This window comes from Thamnophis sirtalis, unplaced genomic scaffold (assembly GCF_051295495.1).
Source record: "Thamnophis sirtalis isolate CommonGarterSnake01/CBP01778 unplaced genomic scaffold, rThaSir2_p1.2 scaffold_14, whole genome shotgun sequence".
NCBI lineage: Eukaryota > Metazoa > Chordata > Lepidosauria > Squamata > Natricidae > Thamnophis > Thamnophis sirtalis.
Window position 1 is genome coordinate 20,324,499 of NW_028261394.1, and position 12,009 is coordinate 20,336,507.

The following is a 12,009-nucleotide window of genomic DNA, read 5'->3' on the forward strand; positions in this document are numbered from 1 at the left end:
TTCAACACAGTTTCCAAATTCATTCTCAAAGTTTCAACCGAATATCGATTTTGACCTTGCTCCTGAATCATCAGAGCTTCCACTTCATCCTTAATTATGGCCCCAATGTTCTCTGCCGGATTGAGATCTGGCAAATTTCCCGGCCAGACGTCATTGCCCCAAAATTCGACATTGTTTTCCTTTAACAATTGCTGAGTCGCATTTGCACGCATGCAAGGAGCTTTGTCATGAAGAAAGACAGCCTCACCAACCACCAAGACATTGTCTGGATCACTGAGAAATGGAATGACATTCTCCAATAAAATTTTCTCACGGAAATAACTGCCATCCCAGGATTCCCCTTTATCCTTCAAAACCCAATGCAGTTTCTTGGCTGTGAAAATGACGAAAATCCCGATGCAAGTCGGATTGCGAACGATTTGTCGATATCGTTCATGTTTGGCGATGTCGTCGACGTCTTTAGCCCAAATTTGATCGTTCTAGAAATTCGGTTTTCGAATGGCATAAACGAAGAATTCGTCAGATGGCGCCAAATGAAGAAAATCTTCCTCGGTCCATTCAGACAACCAATCGCACAACCAAAGCCGATCTTGAACGTGTGTTTGAGTTTTCAATGGTTTGCAAATGACGTGGAATGGCTTCAAACCTTCTCGTTCTCGATATCGGCCGATTGTCCTTTGATCAACTCGTTTTCCACGAATTTGAAGGATTTCTTGGGCCACTTTTCGGTTTCCTTTTCGTTGTTTGCGACTGCCAGTTGCAATGATGGCTTTGCTTTCTTGGGACAGTTGCAGAGGACGCCCTTCTCCAAATTTTGTGAAACATTCTTGGGCTGTTTTGTTCCAATTATCAGTAACCCAATCCGGATGACGTTTCAATTTGTTTGCAATCCATTTTCGATTGATAAACGTCGCTCCAGCATCGCGAGCCTCTCGAAAGGCAATGCATTTTATTCTGTCAATGATCCTTTGTTCTTCCGAATTGAATTTTCCAGCCATTCTTAAAGCAAATTTAACATTTAATAGCTCATTCAATTCAGTTTTTTATGGGCTTTAAAATGAGGTGTCGCGGAAGTTGTAAACTGCTGTCGATCTTGCTGTGACCCCCTAGGAAAAGGTTATGCCCCGCCCTGTATATTAATGGCTATTAATATGGTAACCGGGGCAGGCAAGTGGTAGGTGAGCTGGTGAAGCTTCGTTTGCATATGCGTGGGACTTAGGTCATGTGTGCGAAACCATCCCTCACCCCCACAGGTCTATGGAGCCATAAAGAGCCGAGGTGGCGCAGTAGTTAAATGCAGCACTGCAGGCTACTTCAGCTGACTGCAGTTTTGCAGTTCGGCTGTTCAAATCTCACCGGCTCAGGGTTGACTCAGCCTTCCATCCTTCCGAGGTGGGTAAAATGAGGACCCAGATTGTTGTTGGGGGCAATATGCTGACTCTGTAAACCGTTTAGAGAGGGCTGAAAGCCCTATGAAGCAGCATATAAGTCTAACTGCTATTGCTATTGCTAAATGTTTGGGACCTCTGCATTAATACATATTGCAACAGATTGGTTAAGGTGCTGGCCTAAAAAACAGGACTGTGAATTCTAGTCAGGTGCTTATAGGGTTGTTGTTGTGGGTAAAACAGGAGGAAGAAGGTGTCTTTATTGGTATGTTTGGTGCCTGGAGTTGTAGATGGGGGGAGACAGAGTGATAAACATTTAAAACAGCCCAATATCAACAACAACATGTGATGCAAGCGGGACAGGGGTACATTAGCTTGGTCAGAATTTTTTCTGAAACAGGAAACCAGATGTTTGCAAATCAAGAGAGCTGCAGGGAAGTTCAGCTTTATTTCTCACAGAGAACAAAGGCGGGTTATCAGTGTGAGAATGTCCTCCCCAACACAATATTTGTATTAATCCAGAGAAAGGAAACGGATCCAATTTTAAGGAAAGTTTTTTCTTAGGCAAAAGGCACATACTTTCCAGAAAGTATGCATTTTGCAAAAAGTTTTAATTCTTGCTCAGCTCTCAGGTAAGAAAAATTAAAATGCCAAATATTTTGCTATATTAAGGCTCATTTCAACTATCAACTAGAAATATGTTGACATTTTTTGAAATGAAGACTATTCAGAAAGCTGATGAACATACTATATTTCTTTAACCGAAGGCCTTCGGAAGATCAGTCTCCTCGGTTCAACTGAAAAGCTCTATTGATACTAAACAAATAAATCACCACAAGGATATTTTAGTGGTGGGCAGAGAGGTACAAAGGTTTTCAAGCCTGACCTACCCTGAAAACAACCTCTTCTCTTACTGTTGCAGAAATGCTATGGAGCTTGAAAGGAACAATACTTCCAAACCAGCTGGAAGATGTGGATGGAAACCACATGGTAAGAATCAATCACTCTGAACTCAAGACTGTTTTGGACTTAAAACAGAATACCTCAAGTTCAAAGCACTTCAAAATCAAAACATTCCCACTTCAATTTGTTGCAATACAACCTGCTTCTTATACATCAAGCACATTTTGTAGGACGCACAAGGGACAATTAATTTAACTAATGAAGGAAAACGGTTTAGTTGGGTTCAATTCATAGGATGAAGAACCTGATTTCTGCTCTATCAACCATAAAACATTTGTAAGCTCTTTAACTGAAACTAAGAGTCTCTGGGAAGGAACCCATCAGCTGCCTCTGACGTCACCTCCATATCCTGGGGGGAGGGGAGAAGTGGAATGTTAGTTTGTTCAGTGTAAATGCTGCGTGAGAAAAGGAAGAAGGGTATCTCGCCCAGCCCTTCCGAGCAGAAGAGCAGAATGGCCATCCCAAGAGATACTTAAACCTCTTCTAGCCCTGCAGATTGAAATTCTTGAGATGAGAACAAAATATGAAGGCCACTGGAAAAATCCAAGACACACTGAGAATTTAATCTACTTGAGGATGACACCGGATTTCATAAACTAACAAACAGGATTATCACTGCCAGCTTCAGCTAGCAGGACAGGAAGCAATCAGGAAGCTCACAAGAATTGATTATGTGAAAGATGCAACTGCCCCATTGCAAGCTTCTTGTTAGCTTTTACTGCATTCCTAGGCTACCCCACTCTTAATGCTCCCTGGGCACCAACAGTAAAAAAACAGGGGTCTTCAAACTCCGCAACTTTAATACTTCAACTCCCACAATTCCTCAGCCATCCAGTTTGACAGCAAACAAATCTTAAAGTTGCCAAGTTTGGAGAGCCCTGGTATAAGAATAAGCTACAAATACAGTGGCATCCTATTAAAAATATGAAGATTTCATTCTAGTGTAGAATGAATTATAAAATATCCTTCCATGGGAAAATGCTTCTATTTTGAATTTAAAAAATAAAAGAATTTAAAAATTGAACACTAGGGGGAACGAAAGATTAAGGAGAAGACCACCCAAACGTGACTTGCCAATACAGAAAAGAGCAAAACATTTTAATATCAGATGTCTTCAAGGATATTTGTGAACAATCGACAGAAGTTACTATCTGCCTCCATAGATAGACTGTATTGAAAAGATATTATGGAACAGGATTACCTGATATGATTGAAACTGATTTGAAAGGGGATTTAAAAATGACAGGCTACAAGAATAGAATGGAAAAAGATCTATATTGGACATAAGCAAGAAACTGACATCTTAATAATTAAAAGGGACATCTTCGCACTGACCGATGATCTCTGGAGAGCCAGGGATGGAGGTCATGCCTCCGTCCTAGTGCTTCTTGACCTCTCAGCAGCCTTCGATACCATTGACCATGGTATCCTTCTGCGACGGTTACGAGAGGTGGGGGTGGGAGCACCGTTCTTCGGTGGTTCTCCTCCTACCTCTCGGACAGGTCGCAGTCCGTGTTGGTCGGGCGGCAGAGGTCGACCCCTAGGCCCTTGAAATATGGGGTCCCACAGGGTTCGGTCCTGTCCCCTCTCCTGTTTAACATCTACATGAAGCCGTAGGGTGAGATCATTCGGCGGCACAGGATAAAATACCATCAGTACGCGGACGATACCCAGTTGTATCTGTCCGCCCCGTGCCAACTCAGTGAAGCGGTTGACGTGATGTGCCAGTGCCTGGAGGCTGTCAGGGTCTGGATGGGGGTTAACAAGCTTGCACTCAATCCAGACAAGACTGAGTGGCTGTTGTGTTTCCCTCCCAAAAATTTGGCTAGTACTCCATCACTCAGGCTGGGGGGTGAAATTTTATGCCCCTCAGACAGGGTTCGCAATTTGGGAGTCCTCTTGGACCCACAGCTGACCTTAGAACATCATTTGTCAGCTGTGACCAGGGAGACATTTGCCCAGGTTCGCCTGGTGCACCAATTGCGTCCCTACCTGAACCGGGAGGCACTCGCAACAGTCACTCATGCCCTCGTGACCTCAAGACTGGACTACTGCAATGCGCTCTACATGGGGCAGCCCTTGAAGAGCATTCGGAGACTTCAGCTCGTCCAGAATGCAGCCGCACGAGCGATTGTGGGTGCACCTCGGTACACCCACGTTACACCTATCCTCCGCGAGCTGCACTGGTTACCGATTGGTCTCCGGATACGCTTCAAGGTGCTAGTCGTCACTTATAAAGCCCTTCATGGTATTGGACCTGGGTACTTGAGAGACCGCCTGCTGCCAATTACCTCCCAAAGACCCATTAGATCACACAGATTAGGCTCCTCCGGGTTCTGTCTACTAGCCAATGTCATCTGGCCACTACCCGGGGAAGGGCCTTCTCTGTGGCGGCTCCGACCCTTTGGAATGAGCTCCCCCCGGAGATTCGGGCCCTCACCTCTCTCCAGGCCTTCCAAAAAGCCGTTAAAACCTGGCTGTGTCGGCAGGCCTGGGGTCGATGAGTTCCCTTCCCCTCTCGAATCGTGTGGCTGTTGGTTGTTTTAAATGCCCTGTACTTTTTGTTGTAGTTTTTGTGTCTCCCTTCCCCTCCTTGGGTTTGTGCGCCACCCTGAGTCCCGCTGGGAATAGGGCGGCATATAAATAAAATGAACCTCGAACCTCAAACATACTAATAACAAATCAAGAAAATGACCTGGATAATTTTTATAGATTAGATTTTCAAAAGAGGCTTGGTAACATTTTGAAGAATCTTGTGAGAAAGGACAAAGAAAAAAACCTAGAAAGACCTCAAATTCTAAGACATTATTTGAAGGGATTAAAGATCAAGATTGGTTAGACTAAAAAGGAATATAAAGTTGATTTGCTTGATTAAGGTTAAAATAGAAATGTTATCTCTTAATGGATTCTGCTAGCATCAGGACTGAAATATTATTTTTTATAGATTTGTTAAGAGATGGGATATGGGATATGGGAAAAAGAGATCATTTGTTGTATTTAAGAGAAAAGATAAGCTACTAAAATTGTCTAAAATTGTGATATAGGGGAAATCATTTCTTTACATATTTCTTTTTTTACTATAGTCTTATTTTTTCTTTTTCTATTTCTCTATTTTTCCTTCTTTTCTGCATCTTTTTTTTCCTTTTTTAGTTTGTATTAGGTTTTACTGTTGTAATTGTAACTTTTGATAAAAGTACTATTTTAACAAAGGAAAATATATGTAAGAACTGAAAATTAAATTGTTATAATTTAATAGAAAACTTGTGTTAAATGATGAACTGTTGATACATGACTCCAGAAAAATTATCAAGCATGTATAAAAATACTTCAAAAAACTCCTTTGGATTTTTTTCATTTCTTTAAGTTTGTGTTGCTGTACATTATAAATTTCAATAGCATTACTATAAAAAAGTATTTCTAATTGTTGTTAGAAATGTAAATAGCACAATGGAGCATTTTACCATTCTTATGAAAAAGTGGGGAAAAAAACAACCCTGGACACATATAGCAATAGCAATAGCAGTTAAGACTTATATACCGCTTCATAGGGCTTTCAGCCCTCTCTAAGTGGTTTACAGAGTCAGCATATTGCCCCCACAGTCTGGGTCCTCATTTCACCCACCTCGGAAGGATGGAAGGCTGAGTCAACCTTGAGCCGGTGAGATTTGAACCGCTGAACTGCAGATAACAGTCAGCTGAAGTGGCCTGCAGTACTGCACCCTAACCACTGCGCAGTTTTAAAAATTAACACTCTGATGAAACCACAATTTTTCCTATTAGGACTTTTGAATACAGATAATCCTTGATTTATGACAGCAATTAGGACTGGAATTTTTGTTGCTAAGTGGTCCCTGTAATTAACAAAATCCCACATTTGTGGAGGTAAATTACTGTCTCCTTCCCACAACCAAAAAGTGGGGAAGCCAGTAGAAAATTGGAAGTTGCAAGTTCCAGGTCCACAAGGCAGATAAACCGGGTCAGCTATGCAACACAGGTCTGGAAGAGTGTGAGAATGGGTGATGCAAACAAACAGGAGATTGGAAGATGCACGAATGGAAGAGACCCCAGAGGCTTAAAACCTTCCAGTGACTTGAAACTTTCCTTCTCAGCTTCCCCAAACTGTGGGGAAGCTGGCAGGAAAGGTTGCAAATTTGATCGTTGGGCACTAGGAAACTGATCATAAGTGTGAAGGGATACAGGTAGTCCTTGACATACAACCATTTGTTTAATGGCTGATCTAAGGTTTAACCGGGCTGAATAAATTGACTTATGACCTCTCTGTACAATTATTACTATTGCAGCATTCCCACAATCACCTGATCAAAATTTGGGTTCTTGGCAGCTGGCATGTAACCTCCCCAGTGAGGTCAGCAGTCTTTCCCATGATTGTGATTCCTACTGAACCAGACTGAGAGACCATTTAAAAGCTCAGGAACCCTTTGCAGGTGTTATGGCTTAATTAGCTGATTAGAGTGGGACACTTTGAGCCTAGAATATTGCACCTTTTCACAATATTCTAATTTTTTGAGATTGTGGATTTGGGGTTTTCATGAGCTGTAAGCCATAATCATCACAATTATGACAAATCATGGCTTGAACTATCTTGCTTTGCATGTAATGAGTCTATCTCATATATTAGTTTCACCTTTTAAGTTGTATTACTAAAATAAATAAACTTTTGCACGATATTCAAATTTTTTGAGTTTCACCTGTAAGTCATCCACATATTCCACAACAATTTTAGAGTTGATCCCTTTTGTCTATTTCTGACCTAATGCACTGAAATGGAATCATGGTTTGATCTTAAACACAACTGTTGAAAAACACCTAAGACCTCTAATGAATTTGGTATACAGTGCATAACTGCAATTTTGGTTTTCTGAAAGCAAGGCTTCTGGCTTCAGGTAATACATTCTGGCTTTTAAAATGCTGCAGACAAACAAGGTTTGATGAGTTTGATGAGCATTTCCATCTGTATCTCTGCCACCCTCTCTAGCAGATTATGAACCACGAGATGCTTAGTAGGAGGAATTTCCTTCAGTGAATTTGTTGCTTTTTGTTCTCCTCACTTTCTCGGCCTCAATGAGTAAAACTGAGTATGACAAGTAATGGGAAGAGCAAACTGCTTGCAAGTGCTTTTCAGGCCACAAAGGTGAACACCTGGAAGTATCTGACCCTACCTGATGGTCTCTTATAGAATCTGCAGTCAACCTGCCCCCCTCCCCAAGAGGATACATACCAAAGTTATGGGAAAATAATTGTAGTATTTCAACTAACTTACCTTTGCTTTTTTGTTCAGTGACCTGTGAAGTAAAAAGAAAAAAGAAAATTTGGTTACTGATTTCCTAATTCTCTTTTGATCACTACTAGACCTACTACCAATTTAGGGGCATCATTAGCTTTCTTAAGGCATGCCTAACTAGAAAACCTTGGTCCTATTATTTCCCCTCTACCCAAACAAACTATTTTCTAAAGTGGCATTCTATAAAGGTTTATATTTTATGCTTTGTTAAGGATCATGTTTGCTACACATTATGGGAGCTGCAAACCAACATGGTTAGAGGATTGTTGGACAATCAGAATGTGCATCTGTTAGATCTTCTTTCTCTTCTTACAAACAATTCTCAACCCCACTTAACTTCCAATTAAGGCATCGGATAAAATATTCAAGCCGCTATTAAAACAGGACTGAAATACTAGAATATGCTGGACATAGCCAAGGAGGAGAGCATGCTGCTCCACACTGGCCATCCTATGCCTCTTGGAAGCCCACAATCGGCTTAGGAAGATGAGAAATCTCTCCTACTGCTTTGTCAAGAGCTTGTGATAAAATGGAGCATCTAAGCCTGGTGAGTAGGAGAGACACTAGAAACCTCATGAATTAATAATACTGATTAGATTTATATCCTGTTTTGTCTCCAGAAACCTGATTCAGCTTATAGGAGGCCTGCCTGCATTTTATTTCTATAACAACCCTGTGAGATCAGATGAGCTTCAGTGGTTGAGAGCAACCTTGAATCGGTTCTAGTCTAAAATTTAATTGCTTCCCCATCCCTGTTCTCATCAAATATCTGAAGGGTTGTCTATTAGTTTTGATTCTACCTTCTGGGGCAATAGAGAAACACTTGTTTCTCTGTTGCTCCAGAAGGTAAAATCAAAACTAACAGAATAGAATAGAATTCTTTATTGGCCAAGTGTGATTGAACACACAAGGAATTTGTCTCTGGTGCATAAGCTCTCGGCATACATACCCGCAATAAGTGATAAATCATTATCACAGTCATCGTAAAAATGCATCCATATAAACCATGAGATACATTGCTGCTACTATAATAAAGTAGGAAGAATGACAAGTATCTCAGGAGGAACTCCCTGACTGTAGCAAGCTGCAGATGACTGATGTGTAGTGTTGAGGTGGTGAAAAGAAGGCTGGACCATGGAAGGGAAACTTGCCCAAAATGGGTGGAGATTACTGAAATCTTTTCCAGTCAGGATTTTATTCATTTAAATGACAAGGCTGCTCTATTTCTTGATGACCCCAGGCTTTTAATGCCAGTTAGTTGTGCCTGTTTCTGCAATCCTAATGGTAATGGTCACTAGTCTAAATGATGACCATTGTCAGAGCCCAATGGGGGGAATGGGTCCCTCTTGGTGGTCTTGATACCATCAACCGGAGCATCCTTCTGCACTGCTTTATGAGATGGGAATTGGCATTACCACCCTGCAGTGGTTCCACTCCTATCTCAGCTGGGGATCATGGGAGATCAACACTTGAGTCCCTAAAAACCCCAGTGTGGGATGCCTTGGGGACCAGTGCTTTCTGCCAGTTTATTTTAACATCTACATGAAGCTGCTAAGAAATCATTCAAAAGTCTGGAATGAAGTTCCATTAACTTCTGGACCCTTGGATGCTGCTGAAAACACAGATGAAAACTGAGGATGGAAGGGGTCTCTGCCCACATCCTCATTACCACTCAGTTGGACGGCTTCTTTAACACACACACACACACACACACTCCACGTCTGATCTGGAATCTATACAGCTGGTACAAAATGTGTCGCTATATTCCTGGTGAAACAGCCGCACCAAGCCAGAATAATACCTACTTTGAAGTCACTGTAATAATTGCCAGTTGGCTTCCAATTGGCAACCTCAGAGTACTGGTAAATTCCTTTAAAACCCTGTATAGCACAGCGGTCAGATACCATTATAGCAAGGTCTTGCTAGATTCACATCTTCCTATCTGATAGAATATTGAAGAGAGGCCTGTGCAGGACCCCTTCCCTTCAAAGTTCATGGACCAGGTCCAATATTCCACTCTGTGGAATATTCTCTCCCCTCCCCCCCCCACCTTGTGTGCAGATGAGCCTGAAGATGGTATTCCATAAGCACATCAAATAAATCTGGTTCAAACTTCAGTTTGTTTAGTTTTAAGGGCACATGTGATGCATAGTGGTTGATTTTTTAAAATATTTTAATTTTTATATAATTTTTTATCCTGACCAAAGTCTGGTTGGCAACCTATAAATATTGTGAAATAAGCAAACAATACTGAATGTTTTTTAGAAAGTGACTCAGCACATTACAATGGACTTTCAAGTAAAAGCTCTCAAAAGTTATTTCTACAATAACCGAAGCCAATATTTGTTCTTCAACATGCTTCAAAATTTAGTTCTAAAAATCAAGTAAGTCCATTGAGAACTTAAAGTAGTAAACTAAACAGAATCAAGCTTGAACTTGCTAAAAAAAATTAAGTATTGCAGAATAAACTGGAGAGTGGCCCTCTCTGAGGTCAGCGTGTTCTTCTGCCAGAACACTTCCCTATTCAAGCCAAAGAGCTGATGGGTAAGGCCTGGTCTTCCTGCACGGGAATGCCTAGGATTTGGCCCAATCCCTAGTAACCACAGCAAGTGAAAAGGGAGGTTAGAACAGGTGCGGAGACTGTTCCCTCCCTAGGCCTAAGGAGTAAAATGTAAGTGAGTGATCTGTGGTGGGGGTTTGAGAAGTAGCGTGTGGGAAGCTGACCCTTGCAAGGCCTGTGGGGATCCAGCAAAGTGGGATGGGAGGAGGGGCATGCTGCAGTGTCTCTGTGGACAGTTGTAAAGGTGAACAACTGTGGGGACCTTGCAGTGGCTGTAACTTTGAAACTGGGCTATAAAAACCTTTTGGAGGGTCTGTTATAACTTCAGTCTCTTCGGTTGTGATTCTAATAAATAAACTTCATGGAGGCTTTTAGTAACCTGTACACTACATTAAAAAAAATCTTCTAATCTCAAAATAAAACACCAGACCTTTCTATTATAGTATTTCAACTAGCTTCTGGTTGGAACCCTCCCCCAATTCTTTTTAAAAAATGTTCTACTGAAAGAAACAATGGGAACTTAAGGCCCTTTATTGTTTCTATAGCAGGATGACAAAGGTAGTTCATGCTGGGTGCTATTTGCAAACTAACAGAAAAAAGGTTAAGCAAATGATTAAAAAGAATATTACATCAGCAAATAATAAGGAACAGTCAGACACACTTTTTCAAGACTTCATGTGCCTGTCACAGAAGTAGACAAACAGCAATGAATTAACTTTCAAAAACATGCCTGAAACATAAAAACAGCAAAGATGTTTATCTTCTAATAAATGCACTTTATACTTTCAGTTTTTGTTGCAAAAGTGATGAAAAATACAACATTATTTCCATCTGGAAACCAGAAAGCTAATACTATAAATGCTGTATCTGTAATGCACATTCACAAAGTAGTTTTGCACTCCACAATACTTTTGCTAAAGGAAGCCCACATCAAATATGACAATGGGTATCTGGATATTTTTTAGATTGGTAGGAGGCAGAAAAGAGAGGGAGGGTTCAATTGTGGATTCTCTCCGCAAAGCGGATAGTTTAAATTACCATCTCGATTAACATATTTTACTTTTTTGTCTCGTCTTATTTTTACATTTACATATTTTTATTTTTATTAGACACTATTCCCACTCAATCATCTGAGCCCTAGCTAGATAGGCATAAAGAAAAATATCTGTAAGTGTAAAAGCTTTAATTGTCATAGGATTTTTAAAAAATATGGTACACAGTATTTGAGGCAATTAGAGAATCTTTTTTAGCAGAGAGTGACAGTTACCATAGCTAACAATTTTACCGGATTCACGTATTGTTCAAAATGTTACCTTGTTGAGTTCATGTGCCATGGCTGCACCACAGACTAATGTTTATTGCCAATAATCAAACAAGCAGAAAGGGCAATGCTACAACATACCAGATGACATACATCCCTCATTTAATTTTCCAAAAACTAGTAATAAGAGGGAAAGTGCCTTCATTACTGTCATGCCCTCTATAGCCTTATTCTCCGGGAATGTCTAATCCTCCTTTATCACCTACATATATTGGCTCAGATGAAATCTTATTTTGCATCATTCTATACAAAGGTTATGAATTCTATTGGTTATCAGAAAACTGTATAGAAAAGAAATGGTTCACTATTATTTATGGTGACGTACACTGTAGCATTATTGTTACAACTTGTGTGTAATAATTGTATTTATTACTTATTTATGTATTGCATTTGTATGCCACCCATCCCTCCCACAAGGTGACTCCGGCGTCATATGATATTTCTATCACGTGCCAGACCATTATAGAATACTCCT

General features: G+C 40.7%; 1 protein-coding gene across 1 annotated transcript in view; it reads right to left on the reverse strand.

Annotated features, from left to right (window-relative positions):
• TNRC6A (trinucleotide repeat containing adaptor 6A) overlaps positions 1-12,009 on the reverse strand; it is a 51,423-nt gene that overhangs the window by 26,106 nt on the left and 13,308 nt on the right. The window contains exon 4 of the mRNA XM_087728492.1: positions 7,633-7,654. Coding sequence (XP_087584618.1) covers positions 7,633-7,654 — 22 coding nt within the window. The remainder of the gene's footprint in view (positions 1-7,632; positions 7,655-12,009) is intronic.